Raw genomic sequence first — 20149 nt, forward strand, 5'->3', positions numbered from 1 at the left:
CAATAAGGGCTTTACTCCCCACAGTTATTGTCCAAAACTTCCCATGCCACAAATACTTCTTTCCTGGAGTTGAGCGGTATACTGGGAAGAGGAATGACCCAGAGGAAAGATGATTAAAGCACCTGGAACAAGGTAGTTGGTGAGGCAGAGAGAGGGAGAAGAGGATGTGCTAGATGGCAGAGGAAGGTGAACAAGAAGCCTGAACCAGAGGAGAAAGCATCAGCTAAAGATGCCTACAGAGATGATGACAAAAGAAAACTTCATTTAAAAATAAAAGTCATATCCATTTGTATGGAAACTATAAAAATAAAAAATAAAATAAAATAAACCAACAACCTGAAAACAAGAAAATAACAAGTAATGCGGAGATGGAGAGGAGTTAGAACCTGCACTTTTGGTGCGAATGTGAAATGGTGCAGCCACAATGGAAACAATATGGTGGTTCCTCAAACTCTCCTACAATCCAGAAATCTCACTTATGGGCATACACCAAAAAAAAAAAAAAAAAAAAAAAAATTGAAAGCAGAGACTCCAAGAGATGTTTGTCCAGCGTGTTCATAGCAGCCTTATTCACAAGAGTCAAATTCTGACACATGGTACAACATGAAGGAACCTCGAGGACATTATGCTGAGGGAAATAGGCCAGCCCTAAAAGGACAAATGCTGTAGAGTTCCATGTATCTGAGGTACTTGGAGAAAGTGGTCAAGTTCCTAGACACAGAAAGTAGATGGTAGGTGGCCAGGGCTGGGGAAGAAGGGGGATGAGGAGTTGCTGTTTGATGGGGACAGTTTCAGTTTTGCAACATGAGAAGAGCTATCTAGAGGGATGGTTGTGGTGGTCGCCCAACACTGTGAATGGACTTAATAATTCCGAACTGGACACTTGGTTAAGATGGCCAATTTTACATTGTGTGTATTTTGCCACAGTTAACTTTTTAAAGAAGAAGATATAAGGAAAACCCCTCGTGGGCAACTGAACACCAAATATTTCTGAGGAAACCCTTTGAATGAGAGTCATTGTGTTGTTTATTTGGTTTCTTGAAAAAGAAAATGAACAAAAACACAGCAGCACTTAAAATGGTACTCCTGGGAACAGAGCTCAGAAATGGAGGAGACCCATGTCCCAAGACAAAAGACTAGGGTATTTAGCACAAGAGAAATAGGTTGGAACTGCCATTTTAATAGAAATATCTATCAGCATGCACACAGGCAGGGGCAGCCATCAAAGAGTCAAAAAGAAATCTGACTTTTAATGGGGCTGCAAGTACAGGAGCAATAGGACTCTTTTTTTTCCCTTCTCTCACGTAGGTGAGACTGTCCCTTAAATCCTCCTCCCAGGGACTACCAGATGACCCCAGGCCTCAGGGTTCAGTGGGTCTGCAGAAGCTTCCAGAGAGAGAGAGTGCAGCCTATAAAAACTAGGTTAAATTAGAGCTTCTCTCTGAAACCACACAATGTAAATCAGTTTTTGTTTTGTTTAACTTACCATACAAAGGTCTGTACAGACAAGATTGAGGTGGACGACCACAATAAGGATTCTGTTTTCATTGTTGTTTTTGTTTTGTTCTGTTCTGTTTTGTCAGGTTTTTTCCCAAGAGGGACTTTGGATTTTTACACTAAAACTCAACAAGCCCTCCTCCACTCTATGCGCATACATGTTCGTACACAGAAGGCAGACCTGCTAGGTGCTGTGACTCACAGTAAGCCCTGCCAGGCTGCTTGTCGGCCTAGCCCTTTGGAGTGGGGTGTGGTGCCCAAGAATTCACAAAAGCATGCTGCAAAGACAACTGAAAATAAAAATTAAATTTATGTTTCTAGAGAGTTCAAGCAAGGAGTAATTTAGCAGGAAAAAAGAGTTCCTGATCTGGGGCTAAGTCTTAGGAAATGGAGAACTAAGTCTCGATGGGGGCCACCCTATTGCAAAACCCAGTGATATTCAATTAAGGGGCCACAAAGTAGCAAAAGATTGTTGTTGTTTTTCTTAATATTTCAAGCAGCCTGTTAGAAACTGAATATCTGCCCAGGATTCAGTCACATGGGCTAAGTGAAAGGTCAAGTTGTTTTCTGGTTGAGCTGGAAGTCGACCATGTCAGCAGGGTAACATGACAGAGCATGTCTCCTCAGGGTCAAAAACTCTGACTGGCCACTGATGAGTTCAAGGGCATTTCTGGGATGAGATTCTCCCTTAACATTCTGTTATATGTCTTTGACTAATAAAAATGGAATGACAGCTGAATTAATACTTGTCAATTGCAGTTTGGCAGGCAAAATTTTGCCAAACCCTGGATTCACAGAGGAAAAAACAAAGGGGTCTCGGGTGGTGAGAAGTTTGGGAACCGCTCTGGAGCCTCTTCTTCCCCTCCCCTGAACATGCACAGTTCCCAGGGAACAAACTGAGTTCCCTGGGGCCACCATGGAGCGTGCCGTTGTGTGAGAAAACTCCAAGAGAGACAGTGTAAATTAACTGCATCTGCTTAAACTGAGCCAGGAGGGGGAGGAGATAATTAGCTGGCATTGCAGGAACGAGGGCAAAGAAGAGAGTTCTATATTTACTCAGAGGAAATCCAAAATAGACTACTTTGCACCCATTTGGTGTTCGCGGGTGATCTGGACACCTCCCAGTCAGCAGGCGTCGAACCCAGGGGCCAGATGCCCAGGTCCCCCCAACCTGCGATGGCGCCACCCACCCAGACCACCTCCGACAGATGAAGGGAAGGGAAGGAGCCGAAGGAAGCCCAAAAGACACTCGGCAGCAGTAAAACAAGACTCTTCAAACAAAAGCCCTGCAATGAACAAAGCAAATAAATGCATCTGTTCATAATAAATTGGATCATCTAAAAACCTGATACTGATCAATTTATAGTACCATTTGGTGGGTATGTGTAGACACAAAACATTGTGGAAGTAACACATATTTCCAGTGATGCAGAGGCATCACTGGGCTGTTTTGCTGTGCAAAGGATAGGAAAACAAATGTCACACTCCCATAAAGCTCCATAATATGCTGCCAACATAGTCTCCCTACCTTCTCAGAAGAATTTAAGGCATTCTGGCACCAACAGCAAAGGCATCAAATGTGAAAATCTTTCCTCCCATAGATGCAAAAAGACTACTTCCTTCTGTACATGGAACATGTGTATTACATGGAAGAACACATAAGCATATTCAGCTGTATCTGTGGGTGCAGTTCTATGTTGTTTCCTGCAGTAAGAGCTGCTGCTAAGTGCAGAGTCATTGGGACATGCTCTCACAAGATGCAAGGTGCAGGTGAACACTTACGGGTTCACAAATATTTCTGAAGCTGCATTATGCGGTGTTTATGTAATGATGAAGTTAGAGTGCCTGCTCAAAAGGACACCTGAAGTCAGTGAAAAAGACCAGGTGAGCATTAGAAAGCTTGGGGGACATGCTGGAAAGGACTGGCTGTGTCCAGGCTGCTCTGATATCCTTCAGACCTCACGCCCTCTGGGCAGCCTGGGAAGCCCTCTGCCCCATGCAATCAGCACACCCAGCTCTCAAAGTCAAGACAGAGTGCTGGGGGAAGGTGACTGGTGGTGAGTGGAGCACAAGCCAGGAGTAAGAACACTGTTTTTAGTGCCAGTTCTGCTCCATCCAGGTGCGCACATGGGCAAGCCACATCACCACTGTCAGGTCCAGTCTCTTCATCCATCAGATGAGGAGAGTGCTAACTCCAGCAAGATCTTAGAGCTCTTTTATTTTGAGCTTCCATGCACTTACAGGAAAACCAGAGAAGTTCCAGACAGCTCCCTAATACTGGCCTCGCATGGACCTCCTAAGACAGCAAAGTCACCAGACACACCTGACAAACATTTTACACTTGGCCCTTATCCTCGCCCAAGCATCTCAGAGAAAACTGCGGACCTGCCACAGCTGTTTCTGTCGCCTCCCAAAACTGTGGAAGCGGCAGTGCTACCCAGCTCTTCCATCCATTGCATGCCTGAAGCACAGAGGTGCTGAGTGCTCCGCCCGAGGTCAGCAGCTAGGACGGAACCAGCATTTCAGCCTCCTCATTCCTAGGGCTATGCTATGCTCTCCATGAAGAAACCAAGCTGACTTTCTGGGAAGAGTGCCAGAGGTTCCATTCTCCCAGCTGAGAATTCACTGGGATATTGGAATAACAACTTTGGAGACTGTGGTCTCTCCAATCCATTTCAGGACCTGGCTAGAAACCTGAAAACCCAAAGAAAGAAGCAATGGGGAATTATTCCGTTTTTTAATGAAAGAGAAAAAATGAGGGGTGGGAATATGGGATTTCTTAAAAATTACATGATTGCTAGAAGTTAATTTGGTATTTCTTCGTTGGTTTGTAAGTTCTGTTTCTAATCACAAAAACAGACAGCTGAGGACGCTTAAATCACATTTCAATGAATTAGCATCATGTCCCAAAGACTCTTACCCGTTCTGAATATAACATAGAACCCAGAATGCAATCCCTGTGGTAGAAAGGAATCTCCCTCAATGCAGTAGGGAGCTTGTCATAATTCCCTGAACTGTCATCTAAATTGGAAGTCTTCAAGCCTAACAGCAATCACAAGAATGACAAAGGGGCTGCCACTCAGCTTGAGGTACACCGCCACTTTTAGGAAACTGGTTGAGGCCCTGCCCCACGAGATAGGAAAGGACACCCTCTCCCATGCCTTACCATCCACACACCCCTTGTTGGGCTGAAGTCAGTGCCCCTGGAAAAGAATCCCTCGTAGGTGTAGAAACAAAAGTTCAAAAAGGAAGGTTCTGACATCTTCCAAGAAAAGCCAACCAGAACAAGAAAATACACGTTGCCCCAGCACCATGCTTTGGCGATAACAGGAAACAAACCTTACGGCAAAGCCCAAGTGATCAGTACTCAGTGTTGAGATTCATAAAGGAAAGAAACCAGAAATGATTGTTTAAATCACTTTTCCGCCTACCTGTCGATGATAACAGGGTCTGAAGGAGTCTCATTTCGGTTTCCACAACTTTTCTTCTCGCAGCATCGACTGTAGATTGGGAAGGAACCAAAAGAGTAAAAGAAAGGTTAAAACCAAGAAAATACAATGAGCATACAATGTAAGAATGTTCACAAAAATGAGTATGTCCTGGGTAGCATCTTCGCTATGAGCTGCTGGAGAGTGGAATTTAGAGCCATATTTAAAAACAACAGTGAACTTGAAACCCTAAGACACTCACTTAAATTCTCATTCTGTGACTTATAAACTGAGTAACTTTAGCAAATCACAACTTTCCCAAGAGCCATATTTGTAATCAGAATCATGGACAGCTGGATTTAAAAATCTATACGGTTATTTCCAGCTCAACATTGAATGATTTCATGACTGTATATTTTAGATCTTTGTGCCTTAATATATATTTGAAGAAAGAGGGGAAAGGAAAATATATAAAATAGACCCCAAGCAGCTGCCTGGACTATTGTTCACCTTATTTCTCAAAAAACTTCAGTGTACTTTATAAACATTTGTGCATTCGCTTTCATCGTTTTCTGAATATGAAGAAGGAAGAACAGAACTATGACACATATTTTAGAATAGGAAGGAAATGAGGTAGGGAGCTGTGACACGAGAGCTCCAGTCATTGTCACCAAGTCCAGAACAGAAATGGCACCAGACATAGAAATCCCATCTTGAAAACGCGGCCTCCTTAGATTTGCACCTATGAAGAGCTGGCAGCATGGCGGATGCTGGAGAATGCAAGAGAGAAAGGAGAAGTCCTGTAACAATTACAAAGATAGGAGGGACTCAGAAGGACCTAGGCAGAGAGCAAAATACTCCAATCCAAAGGGCCCTGTATGGGAGATGCAAACAATCGTAAAAGAGCAAAGGAAGCTTGGTGTGGAGAAGCAATGAAACGTGACCTCCCTGTGTAGCCCCTGCTGCCTACCTCTCAGCTCATGCAAGCACAGGGTCCACCATTAATGCACCTGACATGGATTATGCAAAAAGCATTATCAACCACCCTGGTTACAAAACATGTCGGGTAACCCTTAGCAATAACAACACTCTATGTGAGTGCTGTCCTTCCCATGGTAGCTTCTCTGGAGCTGAAGACTGACACGGCCCAACAGAAAAATTACTAACACAGGGGTTGGGACTCTGACACTGAACCCAACTCTGTCCCAAACTGGCTGCGTGAATTTAGTCTCATCTCTTGAACCCCTCTGGGCTTTGCCTCCCTATATATAAAATTAAAATGTTGGATGAGGTTATCTCCAGAGTCCCTTCTAAGTTTCAGAAGCCCATGAGGCTATGAAGTTCACTGGGCACCCTGCAAACGTGATGACAAGGTAAGGAAAAGAGTGAAGCCATGTGGGAACAGGGACCCAAAGGCCTAGCATTCTAGTGTCATAGATTTGCCCTCTGGTTCTCTGCAATACTTTTAGCATCTCAGATCCTCCACAGAACATAAACAAACAAACAAACAAAGAAGTGTTTTACAACTTTTAAAATCATCTCTCTCATGCTAGGATGTGTGGATAATTTAGTGAACAATTTATCATTCTCAAAAAATAGAATATACTTCAGAGATGCTAAAAAAAATTCCCCTGAATTTTTACAAAATTTACTCAAATTAATAGGAAGTAGAAGAAAAATTGTCTCAATTTTCTTAAATACCAAAGCTTGCCCCTGGGACTTTCTGAAATAATATTTTCCTTTTGAAATTATATTAGGTCTTAACTTTTAAAATTTCAATCCATCCAAGATTAACACCAATAAAAATGCTGGCCAGCTCCACGCCCCCCCCCAACCCTCCAACCCCCCCACATCCACCCCCACCAGGCCATTGTGTCTCTTCCCAACTCTGACCCCTACCCATTTCTGCCTCCACCTCTCCTTTCTCTGTGGTGAATGTCAGCAAAATACCTTTGCAGCTCAGGCAAACCTTTGGTCTTAGCAACACAATTGCAAAAGCCCCGTGCACGCTAGTTACCTAAAGTTCTACCTAGACTCCCCTTTGACATCATCAGCATGTCAACCTAACCCAGACGTGTGTTTGATGCAGGGTACAATTTAATTCCAAAAGCACACACTGTCAATCTGTTTCATCTGAGAAGGAATGGTTCTTGGGAAGCCGAGTAAGTTTGCAAAATTGCTCAGCTGAATTCAGCTGCTTTCCATGAGGAGTTTCTCATGAGGAAAAGAAAAACAGATAAAAATATAAGCCTGGTGCTAGTGTAGTACCATATAGGGATTTGGCTCAGGGAAAGAAATGATGTTTAAAGAAAATGCAGAGAAATTTCAGGGCCCAATCTTTGACTTTCCAACAGTGACATATTTAAGTATAATCTCTAATGTTAATAGCACAGAAAAAGATTTAGAAGACACTCACTTGGCTGTGGCACTATAATAATAGAAGGATAAGAACAATAGGATTGGACAGTATTTGCCCCGTTTGAGACCTTCTTAAAATTTCTCTGGGTTAGCCAAGCTAATTCTTGTTTTCTTTCTTTTTTTAAAAGAAAAGTTCTCATCAAAATGTTCTAGTTATTCCTTATTTGGTTTCTTAAATAACATTCAGTCTTCATACCAAAATGTTAAAAAAAGCAAAGCGGAGAGTGGAAGATATTCATGAACCACCTTCTCCAAACGACCACATGGGATCAGGTATGTGAAAAGTTGAGAGAGGGAACTGGGTCCCTGAATTACACAGATCACAAACTCACTTCTCCCTTCCCTTTGCCATACAATCAAACCCTGAGCAACTGACTTCAGGCTCAGTTACCTTAGTGAAAAGGCTTTCTAGGGTTATTTCTTAACAAGCAAGTCAGTAAGTCTGAAGTTCCTGTTCAGTGAGCAAGACAAGAAAGGAAGGAAGGAGGGAGGGTGGGAGGAAGAAAGGAAGGAAAGAAGGGAGAATTAGACAAAGAGAAGAGGAAACAACTCGGCACTGGGTAAAGGCTGTGCTCACAAACCACCACGGAGAGGTAGTGCCCTTTTCTCCTAATGAATGAAAATGAAAGCTCTCTCCTACTCCTCCTTAGCTCGGCTTGCTTTGGTTTGTTTTATTCTAGTGCTTATCTGGAGAACATTTTACCTGAAATACTCTCCATTTGCTAATAGGCCTCTTTCACCCTCCTATCTCTTCATGGAGTCTTGATAGGGAAAGAGAAAAAATAAAACAAGTTGGGGTTGGGGGTGGGGGGGAAATGAGATATTTTATCCCAATCCTGAATCTTACCTGAATTTTTCAGAAAGGAGAAAAAGTGGGGGTGGAGGGGTGGCTGGAGAGGAAAAAAGCCCCAGCCATGGACACAGAATGTCCAGTCGGCCAAACTCCTGCTTAAGACAAGAGAGTATGCCCTTTCCTCTTCAAAATCGTTTTTAAAATTCAACCCTCAACTTTCAAAAATCTGTCTCTAATTTCAAACTCAAATAAGCGCACAGCATGGTGGCTTTTGTTTTGTTTTCTTCTCCCCAACTCCTCCCTGCGATTGCATAACAAAAGTGTCTAAATTCACACCATCTGGCCCATAAAGACACTGGCCCCACTGCCCGGCTGGCCCATCTGATTAGGGCCCTGTCTAGCCTGCGCCTGGTGGGGAAAAGTCACAGCTGTGGGCTTTGCTCTGCTCAATACAACTCTGTTATTAGCCAGCTGTAGGCCTTGAGACGACTTCTGTTCAAATTAGAATATCTTTTAACCCTCTGAGCATTTGAGGGCACAGGGGTGGCTGGCAGCAACAAAACAACTAGATTTCTCCTTGCTAATAATTTGCAAAATGAACTAAAGCAGGAAAGAGGGGAAGAGAGACAGAGAAGGGAGAAAAAGTTATTCCTAAAGCGATTTATATGGTTTCCCTCCTCAAAGCTAAATGTTAGTTTGTGAGCTTTTTGACTAAAGATTACAGAACATACAGCCATGCAGGGAAATCCCCAGGTATACCCAAGAACACCCACTATACCAATGAGCCAGTGTGCCATAGCCGTGGAGGGGCAACACCAATTCATCCCTCAGTCCCTGACTGCTGGAACTGCTCCTCAAATGTACAGAAGGAACTTTTCCCCCTACAGGAGACTCAACCAGCTCAGATGGACACACGAAATGAGAACGTGTCTTTTATATGCATCCAACATTTGACAGTACCCCAACTCATCTACACACACACACACTACAGACACAGCACCCACACAATGGATCATTTATTTACTCATGATTAATACTTGTTTTAAATTCTAGTGTGGGAAGAAAATAGCAGAGCATCTCTTCCCAGGTCTCAAATGCAGAGAAGTTACAGTACGTACATTAAATTTTTATATTGTGTTACTAATGCAGCCTAAACTAGAGGCTTTAAAAATTGATGCTGCTACTTAAACAGTATAAAATGAGGAGGATTTGATTGTGCTTAAAAATAAAAATGCCAACTTTAAATACAGCTGGATGAGACATGCAAGTATTACTTAAAATAAGAGGTATAATTCATCAGACAATGGGCCAGTTTGAGGTTTTCTTTCCTTTTAAGAAGATAATCTCTCCAAACAAAGACATTTAAAAGTATAAAGAGAAATTTTTAAAAAGCACCCTTCCATTAACCAACAGAATCAAAGTGTTCTGCCTATTTAACCTAGGTATTACAGGCAAGTTCATCTCGGAATTGTTTTCTTTCGAAATGGATCTATCAAGGGATAATGAAGTGGCTCTCTGCTGACTCCATCTCCGGCCAGCGCCTCACCCAGCTACTCAGGCAAGGAAGCCCCACTCCCTTAGCTCTGGCAGAGTTGAACTTTGCATTTGGCAAGGTTTGTTTTTCTAATACTCGGTCAAAACCAAAACAAGCATGTCTGATTGTTCTGTTTCTTCCTGACGGGGTTGGGAGGGAGACAGGACTGCCAGGAGCTGTCCATAAAACAGTCCAAACTCCATCAGCCACAGCCTGCAATTACCCAAAACTAGCAAGTCTGGAGCTGGGAGACTTACTGAAGCAATAGCGGAGTGAGGGGGAATTGAGGTTTTCTCTCCAATCAGAGATTTTGGAGGAAGAAAAATATGTATGGAATAAACATTTACATGGTTATAGTAAAATCACCACCTCTTCCCAGAGTTTCCTTTTTAAAGAAAACCTTCTGATTTGCTGTGGGATCCCCAATACCGGGCAAAACTAGGCACTCAATAAACATTCGTTGAAACAAAGTGTATGGATGAATTTCTTCCAGTTTTTTACTTCATTTTAGTCAAGTAGCAGAAACACTCGCCTTGGAAGACTTGGTCTCTGAAAAGGAGACGGGCAAAAGTGCAGAAATTCCTCCAGACTGCACCTCTCACACTCAGCCATCAGCATCCAGCTGTTGCTCCAGATCTGGCTCTCCCACCGCTGGTGGGGAACCCCCCTGATCGTTCTCCTCGTAGTGCCTCCTGACCTAAGAAACTCCTCGGACAGGAGGAATCACTGGAGAAGGAAATGCTTCTACATTGCAGGCAAGTGCCTCCACTGGGGGCAGGGTGCGCCCCAGAAATGGGCCGCTGGACTCTCGGGTGTTTCCTTGCCCAGACTGGGAGCAAGTCTCCAGTGCTTCGACTCCCTAACACAAGCAGCTCTTCCTCAAAAACTCACCCGAGCTTGCCAGGCAGGGGAGGATACGTCCAGGACAGTCCCATCCCCAAACTGGCTGGGGGCTGCCTGTGGTGCCTTCCCTTGCTGCCACCAACTGCTGGACAGCAGAGACTGTCCATCTGGGAGAAAATTCCTGGGACGGCTGGGGATGGAATCCTGTGTGGCTCTAGGTTTCCTTTTGGAGATGCTCTAAGAATCTGGCCATTGGTACGGAGGAGTTTTAGTGACCCGCTGTGCTCCATCACTCCTGCACAGCAGACACCTACTTGGGGCTCAGGGGCCCCGCTCCCCTGCCCAGCTCACTAGCAAGGACCAAGTAGCTCTTACCTGCACATGACTTCGTGTGTCAGAAGAACTCGGCACATTTCCGGATTCTTGTTTTGCCCCTCGTAAGCTATGGGCTGCGAAGGAGGCGAGGTCAGGAAGGGAAGTGGTAAGGGGCATGGGGAAACAAAGAAAAGGGGACTTTAGAGCGGGCACAGAATTGGCTTTCCTCTCTCTGCCCACTGCTGCATTAGGTATGCCCGCTGGCAGCAGAGCCCAAGCTGTGGCCTGGCTAACTCAAGACAAATAATAATAGACAAGTTTGCCCCATGAGAACATATTTCCTGCAAAGGCAATGTGTGGGGAAACTGAATCTCCCAATACTTGCTTTCTCCCTTCACCCATTTGCTCACCTCTCCTCACCCCCAGCACCTCCCTACCCAGAAAGAAATAAGACAACTGGGGAGAGAGAGAAAAACATGTTTTTCCAGAGTGGACAAGGTATGCGTTGATGTGCATGGACCCAGGAATTCGTGGAAAGTAGGGGATGGGGGGGATGTCAGGGGAAGGCATGGGAGGGAAGAGGGGTCCTGGAGAAGAAGAGCCAAGCTGACCACGGGGCTCACCTGCTTGGTGACCGAGTCAATGAGCCTGACGTACAGGTCCTGCTCCGTGCGGACGCCTGTGGGGTAGGGGATGGGCACAAGGTAAGGGCCCCCAACCTGTTCCCATAGGAAAGGGGGCCAAAGCCCAAGAAACTGCCTAGGTCTGAGGGTGGATCAGTAGGCTGATGGGTCCTGAGGGCAAAGACCACCCACCCAGCCCCCTGGCCCTGACCCAGTCTCCCAAAACCCTGCTCTCCCTAGATCCGAGGTGCCTGTGAGATACTAAACTACCAGGCTAGCTACCAGGACAAGGGCAACTGCTTTCCTTGAAAGGGACATGTGAGGGCACCTGGACCCAGAGGGCACGGGGTGCTCACCATTGCTGTAGAGCAGCTGTAACTTGTAGTGGGTGCCATTGTTGGTCTTCTCATTGCCTTGCTCCTGAAAAGACAGTGGTGTTGGAATCCCTTGCTTTCAGGCCCCCACATGAGGGAACATGGGGAGAGTGTGTCCCTACACCCTCCCCCCTCAGCCTTGAACAACACCCTGCCCAGCCCAGGGTCAAAGGACAGGAGCTTCTACCACAGGACCACCTCCAAAACTTGCCACTTGACCCTCTCAATCCTCTGTCTGCCTCACTTAAAAATGTCCTCAGAAGTGTGACCCCACCAGTTGCAACAAATGGACACCACACCACGGCTGCCTTTAACAGTCCTCACCCACCCACCTGGCTCTGTCTGTCCTTAGGAAGTTGCAAGGCTTCTCTTAACAGAGAGGGGAAGGGACCTGTCGTATGGAAGGACTACATTAGACCCTGTTCCAACGGAACAGCGCTTCCAGGGCCACAAGAAGCAGGGACCAGGGACCAAGACCCAGGGTCAGGAGGGGTCTCTGGAGCACCTGGTCTAAGGCTCACATTGTACAGCTGAGGAGACTGAGGCTCAGAGAGGGCAAGAGATTTCCCTTTCATCACACACAGGCTTCCTTTGATATCAAATGTGCTCCAAACCGGGTCTGGGATAGGATCCGGAGGTTGGGAGCGTGAATGGGAGAGAAGCCTCAGTGGGGAAGGCAGGCCAAGGCTGGGCTCTGGATTCCACCTGGTAGCTACCCAACTCTCCTGGAGCAAGCAGGAGCAAAATAACAAAAATAACCCAGAGAAGGGCAGCACAGCCTTGAGTATACTTTTAAACTACGCTCTAGTGGGAAGGGCATTTGCGGTGGAGTTAGTTCATGACCAGGTTCTGCGAATGACCCAGAGGCTGGATGTTAGAGCCACCAGTGCCCCCGCAGCAAGTGGTGGGTACAGCGGAGCGGGGGTGGGAGGAGGTACACAGAAAATGACTGATTTAAAGGCTTCGAGTGAGAGGCCTCAATTTATCATCCCTGATGATGTGAACGGAAAAGTGTCACGAGTGACAGATGGAATCTTTAGTGCTTTGCAAGGAGGTAGTTATTAGGCCGCGAGAGGAAGAAGGGGACCTCCGCTTACTTTGTCGTTCTCCACAAAGTCTACGAAGGCTGTGCGCTCAATCTCCACCGGCTGCCCCTGCCTGTCATAGAGCGCCAGGACGAAGTGAAAGAAGTTGGATTTCCTCAAGTTGGAGGGAGGCTGCTTCTCAAAGTGGGCCCGGGACAGAGCGACTCCGCTGCACAGGAGAAAACAGGGGGACACCGGACCCGGGAAAAGAGAAAAAGACAGGATGTTACCAACGCGCCCACGCAATACCGCAGAGGGTCAAGGGTCCGTGTCCCAGGTCAAGAGTCCTGGACCCCTCGGACCTTTTTTTTTTTTTCAATTCGGATTAAGAGGAGGAGACTCCATAGAGGAGTCTCAGTGGCCAGGAGTTGGGCGGCAGCGCTGACACTTCTAGCCTCCGGTCATCCCAGCGCCCCTCAGCTCCTGGTCAGGCCTTTAGTAGAAATGAAAGCGTCCCGGCTGTACACCAAGGCCCGGAGCGGTCCTCCAGGCAGAGGCCCAAATCTTGTCCTGTCGGGCCGTCCTTATCTATCCCATCAGGGGTCCACTGAATGGGTCAGGAACTGGAGCTGGGCCCCGGGGTTTGGGGAATAAGTACCTGGTTACTTCTGAAGACGTGACCCGTTTCCTTCCTCTTCACCTGAGTTAGCCATCGGAGCGCTACTGCCCGTAACGCCCCCCCCCCCCCAATGGTATTTCAGAAAGACGGTGGGTGAGACCCTCCCTGGGGTGGGCAGGGAGCCCAGCGCCCAAGCCTCAGTCCTACAGGGAGAGGCCTCACCTCCTGTTTCCCTCGCTCTTCCGAAAGATTTTCCCTAGGTCAGTGGCAGGGCGGAATCCCTGCGACCAATCCTGGGGATCAAAGGCCCACCGGGAACGACCTGATACCGGGAATTCCGCCCCCAGAACTACTGAGCTTGGAGAAGCCAAAATGGTATTAAGAGGCCGAGAAAGTCCTCGCCTGGGGCCGAGGGGTGCCTAGCTCCAGTCACATCCACGGCCAAACCCGCTGACCGCCAAACCCATGTTGGAGGACGCGAGAGGCGCCCTCGAGCTTAATGAGTATGTATACACGCCTCCCTGACAACCTTTCGCTGCCACGGACCAACTGGCCGCCAGATAACATTTAACAGAAGACTGGGGTCTAGGCGAGCGTGCAGATGGCTGGAGCGGCCCCGCAGGGCTGGGGTCTCTGGGCCTCCTGCCCCAGGGCGCGAGCACTTTTCACTTTTGAAGGGTGTAAAATTTTGCTAGAATACCCCACTAGAGCTGCCTGTTCCAGTTTCAACAAGTATTTGATCCGGGGAAAGAAGGAAAGTAGGGGCGGTGTCTTAAAGGACCTCAGCTAAGGAACGCCGTGGAGCGAGCTCTGTGGAGCCGCCCAATTTCCCTCCGCCTGCTGCCCAGCGAACTGCAGACCGCTGCGGAAAACCGCTGCCATCGCGGCGTGCGACGTGCGGCAGACGTCCGGGCGCGTGCTGGGCTTGGGCAGGAGAGAGCGAGCCGCCGCCCTCCCCGGAGCGATGCGAGTTTTGTTTCCTGTCCTCCAAGGGTGGCAGCTGGTTCGCTCTACCCGGGACACCCGGAGACCGTGGCCTGCTAGGAAAGGAGAAATTTCTCGGCGTGATGTCGGGACTTAGAGGGGGGTCACCAGGAGGGCCGATAGGAAGGCTGGAGTCGTGGGAAGAAGTTCGTGGGCTCCTTGGGGTAAGGGCGCTTTCTCCCGCAGACCGGGACGTGGGGACCACAAATCCCAGCTCAGCAGTGATGATGAGGGAGGGAGACCAGAATGTCTTCGCTGGGTGGCACCCTGGACCAGGCGTTTACCATCTCGACATGCGGACGCTTAGAAACACTCAACTTCAGGAACTAGCTGAACTAGAGACTGGTGGTTCCCTGCGTGTGCCGCCAGCCCCTCTCCTCGCCTTTCTTCTTCCGCAGTTTCTTCAGCTGTTACTCCTTGGCCTTTTCTCTTGAATTTCTTCTTTCCCGCTCACCCCGCCTCGGGGCTCCGGCCCACCGCTGTATCTCTGCGCCCGGACCCTTCAGCCTGCCCGCTCCCAGTGCTGCCGGCCGCTTTGGCTTCCCAGGAAAGCCGCTCGGGCCTCTCGGGCTCCTCTCGCCACCGCCGCCATCTGCTCGCCGGGTTCCCGGCCTCCAGGAATTGCCCGACAAGATGCGGCAGAAGAGGCGCTTGGAAGCGGCGTGGCGGAACCCGACAGTCGCAAGGAAGCTGGCTCTGGTCCTCACTCTGCACTCCGAGCCAGGCCCTCCTCTCTGGGCAAGGGGCTGAGCCGCGAGGCGTTGGGTGCTACTTTGTTTTTTTTTTCTTCCCAAAGAGTGGTCTGTGGGGAAGGAGTGCGGGAGAAACACAAGGACCCAGGCAGTTCAGAAACTCCAATGTTAGCTGCGAGGTAAGCGCTCCCCTGCCTGCACCGACCTGCCCGTGAGGGCGAGCCCCGCGTGCCGGGCCGGGGCGAAGGATGCGGAGGAGAGAGAAAGAGACAGAGCGGGCGAGCGGGGGAATGAGGGACAGAGAGAGACCGAGACAGTGGGAGAGAGCGAACGAGCTACACACTTGGAGAGCATAATAATCGTGTGACAGTCTGGTTACCTCTGCGCTGCGACATTCGCGTCCACCACGCCGACATTCCGGACCCAGGACCTGACCGAATCCATTTCGGCGCCCAGCGATTTCTCTTTCAGAGCTGGTCCTCTTCCTAAAGTATCTTGAATCCCAAACATTTAAAAAGTCTGATCTGTCTCTTTAAAAATAAGATTTACCACACTGTCCTTACTGTTCCCAAGGTTGTCACCAAACCGTTTCCTCCAAAGCAATAAAAAAAAATTTTTTTAAGGGAGGGGGGATCAAGTGATGAAGTTTGAGTCTCTCGGAGAAAAAAACAGAAACAAAACAAGATAACCCGTCCTTTTGCTTCCCGCGTGAGGTGCGGATTGGTGTAGTTAAAGTTTGGGTTTTATCCTCCACAAGTTCAGATCTGCCACCTCAGGCCCTCTGTCCTAGGTCGCTCGCATCCTTTCAGCGGCAACGCTGCCTCCAGAAAGTGATCACAATTTAGAAGCATCACCTGTTCTGGGAGAAACAGGAGGAGATTGATGGCTGCCTAATCTTTCCCCCTTCCTCCTGGTCCCCCACCCTCCCTCTTCCTCCCCACCGCTCCAATATAGAAAAAAAAAAAATCCCGACAGGATCAGTTGTAAAAGGAAGGGGAAGACCCAGAGCCAAGAGGAGGCGGTGGCTGCACGCACCTCGGAGCCGGGCTGCAGCCGAGCACGGACCCCATGAATGGGTTACTACAGCCCTGGCCGCGGGAGGCGGAGCCGCGGCCCGATAAGGAGCCTCATTTGCATGGACGCTCGGGATTGGGCGACGCTGGGCAGGCCGGGCCGACGTCCTCCCGTGGCGCGCGCCACGCTCGGAGGTGAAAGGGGACAGAAAGCTGTGGATGCTGGCTGCGTCCTTGGTGTGCGTGCGTGGGTTGGGGGCCCCCAAATCGAGCACTGTAGCAGGGTGGCCTGGGACGCGCCCGCTCAGTCTGGACGAGGGAGTGGGGAGCCTCCGTGGATCCTGCCTCTAGATGCAGATTTCCGTAGCCTGCGGGAAGGATTATTCATTCCCTGGGCTCGAATCTGTGTGCGTGTTTGTGGGGAAGCGGAGAGTGTGACCACATGTACTTAGGTTTTGTGGGAACGTTCCCCAGAGCGACCCAGTTCCCTGAACGGCTCTCCCAAGTCTCCTGGAGTTACATGGTGACACTCAGGTTTTGTGTGCGGTTTACAAGTTGTTGAGAGAGAAGGGTACGGGAACGTAAGCGGGGTGGGGGGAGTACGAACACGGCTCAAGTGCTATTCAAATAAATAAAGTGTCGGGGAAAATGGTCAAGGAGCTAAGGAAAATACCCCCCGGCGGATGCGAGTGAGAGTCGCACCCGTGCAGAAGAGAGGCTGCTGACAGATCGTGGCAGGCTTAGTGCGAGAGCCGCTGGGCATCGTCCCGGGAGCCCCCTCCACCTTCCCCACCCAGCTCCCGAAGCCCCGTGGAGCCAGCGGAGGAACTGCAGCGAGGCAGCGGGGGAGTCGCGGAAACTTGGCCTGCGGCGCGCGGTCGCCACGGCGCTGCCCGCGGGCTGGCTGGTGACCGGGAGGCGGCGGCAGCTCCCCCAAACAGCTGAAACCCTAGACGGCTTTTTAACTATGCCGGGCAGCTCGCGGTGCCTATTAAAAATCCTCCTGGCTGGGTGTTATTTTCTTGCTTCTCCTTTTGTATTCTGATCTGCGCATAGATCTGCTGCTGAAATCTAGAACACCAGCGCGAAAACAGATTTGAAGACAATGAATGCAAATCTGTGCTCAAAGACCATCTGCCGTGGAGGAGACAAATCAGCTGTTCCTCAGTTCGAGCGGCTGTGCCCGAGACGCCCAGCCTCATTACGGAGAGGGCCTTGGCGCAACCTAGGTTACGTCCAGGAGACTTTCCCCCCACTCAGGACTCCAGTTTGAGCGTGAACTGACTTGCGACCAGATCCCTGAGGGGTAGTGAGCTCTCACAAATGAACTGCGAGAGTTTGCCGCTAGAGGACACAACGCCTTTTCAACCTGTTTGCCTGTGCTGACAGGAAACTCACGCTTTGAGAAAATGCCGCTTTCCTGAAAAGGGGGCCTTTCCGCGACTCCACTGTTCCCTAGGGCAGACGGCTCTCCCAAACTTCTCCGGCGGATCGCGCTCAGGGAGCGCAAGTCCGTACTGCGGAGATTCACTTGAAAAACGATGAGGGCGTGTGCGACCCTCTCTGGGCAAACTCGGGGTCCAGAAACTGGGGTAATTTGATTTAAGGGGGTCGAGAACGGGAAAACTCCGCCTCTAGATAGTGCCCACTGTGGCATCACCACGACCCCGGGAACTCTGGTTTGATCCTCCTTGTTGAATAACAAGGGCAGGAGAGCAATGAAGGGTGATTGGGCACCAGAATATGGACCATAACTGTTGTAAACGCCTAGAGATGGGACTTGTCCAAAGAAAGAGAGCGGGATGGAAATTTGTGGGAAGTAAAACTACCCTGTTTCAGCTCGGCAATTCTCTATTATATGCAGGTTTTACGGATATTTTAGGTCCCTGCAAAAACTAAGCACCCCAGTCTTTTACCCCGATTCGCTCTCTTTGTAAATCTCTGTGAACCTCAAGTAACCACCCACCCCCATTCTAGTCCGTGTACTGCGCCCAGTAGAGGCAACGCCTCGGATTCTTTGACGGAGAGTATGGAACAGCCCGTGAGCCCCTCACGATGTATTGGTGAGCCCCGCGATTTTTTCAAGGGGCCTCTGATCTGCTGCACCACAACGTTGCCAAGAGAGGAACCGTGCACAACCCTAGGGGCCGCGGGGCAGCCTTGGGTCGGGGGCTGGCCCGGGCCGTCCGGCCCTCAGGCTGGGTTGGCTAGGGGTTAAAGGGCACAGCCAGGGTTGAGGACGCTGGCTCTTCTCGCCCGCTACAGCTGCCATCTAAATTATGCCCCTCAGGAAGTGAATGAATTGGTCCTTTCTCCAGTCTCCCTGCTGCTCTCCCTAAGCCAGACAGCCGCGCACGGCGGACGCCCGACGCCCCCACCCGTAGCTTCCAAAGACACTTTCAGTGGTCAAGGTGCCCTGCCGGGAGGTAGCTCTAAAAAACCGTGGCCCCGGAACTTTGGCCTGGGGTTGAGGGCAGCCGCAGCGCTCTTCGCCAGTTGCGCTAGAGGAAGCCTCCCGCGACCGCGCAGGGTACTCAGAGCAAACCGCGGCCACACTGCTGGGGTCCCGGTGGGCTGTGAGCCGCGGGCGCCCAAGTTCGTCGCTCTTGGCTAAGTTGAAGTTTCCGGCTAGTGCAGGGCAAAGGGCGGACGCGACAGGGAGACCGGGAAACAGCCTCGGGCCCAGCAAGGCGGCGCTTCGGCCTTCTGGGAGCAAAGAGCGTTTCTGCCAACCCAGTAGGGTTTAATTAGGTTTGTGTTGGCTTTAGGGAGGGGTGGGCGCAGAGTCGGCCACCCGCGCCGAAGGAGCTTTGGTTAGTGGAGTGAGAGGCGGCTGCAGCGCCTAGAGGGTCGCTCCCATCTCCATCGCCTCCGGCTACCCTTGAACAAGCCTTTCTGAACGTTCCACACAAATCCCACCCGGAGCCTCGCGGGGCCCGGGCAGGCGCAGCTGCGTCCCCGAGAAGCTAGGGCCGGCGGGGATGCCGAGCCGGCGCGCGCCTCACCGACTCCAGTCCCTTGAGCTTCTCTCCGGCCCTCAAGTTTCGTTCCGCCGCTTACCCGGGTCGAGAAAAATCCAAGATGAACATTATTAAAATTCTTCACGACAACCTATTTGCACAAAACCGGGGTGGGATGGTGGCATTCGTCTTTTACCCTATCCCCTCCTTTATTCACCCTTCCCAGTGAACCCCCGGGTTTTTTCCCCCGTTTATGTTTCACATCTGCACCTCAGTGTTCAATTTCCGCCCTATTGGTTTTTAAGGCCCCCTTCCCCAATCTTGTTCGGTCCAGTCTCCTGGGCGCCACGTCTCTCCTCTAGGTCAGAGGTTCGGAAATTTTTCTTAGAAAATTGCTCTGGGGCCTCATTCACGTCCAGCAGGACCCTGGGGTGAAATCAGGTTGTGAGAACACCGCTGCCCCTTACAACCTGACCTTCACCCCCTCCACCGGACACACACATTGCCGCGCCTGGGTCTACCAACCCAATGAACTGAGCCTGGCTACTACCCAGGGAATTCGATCCCAAGGGAAAACCAGTCTGGGTTTTGTAAATTAAACAAATGGCAGGACCCCGTAAACCCCTCTTCAGACATGAGTTTTCCAATTTGTTTGTTTTAGCTGGAACTTTTGCTTTTTATTCGTCTGAGTAGAAATAAATAGATTTGCTCACTTTCTCAGAATCCTGACGAATATTTAGCTCACAATTTCTAGTGAAATATTCTTTTAAATATCCAGTCCCTCTACCACCTACTCCAAATTTTGACTTCGGCACTTTTCTTAGGAAACTGGACTTGTATACTCCATAACAGGGAGTTCCCGAGGGAGGTGGGGAACTACTCTACTCACAAGTGCGCGACAAATATAACGGGAAGACCACCGCCGATACTGATGACTTTGTCACCTTTTAGGACAATTTGGTAAGAAGTTAGGTTTGCTTCTTGATCAATCTTGCTTGCTTGCTTGCTTGCTTTTTGTCTTTTTCACAGTG

The 20149-nt window shown here is 49.5% G+C and overlaps 1 protein-coding gene across 1 annotated transcript in view; it reads right to left on the reverse strand.

The window, feature by feature from the left end:
• Positions 1-16020, reverse strand: part of EBF2 (EBF transcription factor 2) — a 185555-nt gene extending 169535 nt beyond the window's left edge. Inside the window, exons 1-6 of the mRNA XM_090288992.1 lie at positions 15525-16020; positions 12923-13079; positions 11808-11871; positions 11452-11507; positions 10889-10962; positions 4929-4997 (exon numbers count right to left, since the gene is read on the reverse strand). Coding sequence (XP_090145118.1) covers positions 4929-4997; positions 10889-10962; positions 11452-11507; positions 11808-11871; positions 12923-13079; positions 15525-15655 — 551 coding nt within the window. The 5' untranslated portion in view covers positions 15656-16020. The remainder of the gene's footprint in view (positions 1-4928; positions 4998-10888; positions 10963-11451; positions 11508-11807; positions 11872-12922; positions 13080-15524) is intronic.
• Between the last annotated feature and the right edge of the window lie 4129 nt (positions 16021-20149).

This window comes from Furipterus horrens, unplaced genomic scaffold, assembly GCF_987537825.1.
Source record: "Furipterus horrens unplaced genomic scaffold, mFurHor1.1.pri manual_scaffold_10, whole genome shotgun sequence".
Classification (NCBI taxonomy): domain Eukaryota; kingdom Metazoa; phylum Chordata; class Mammalia; order Chiroptera; family Furipteridae; genus Furipterus; species Furipterus horrens.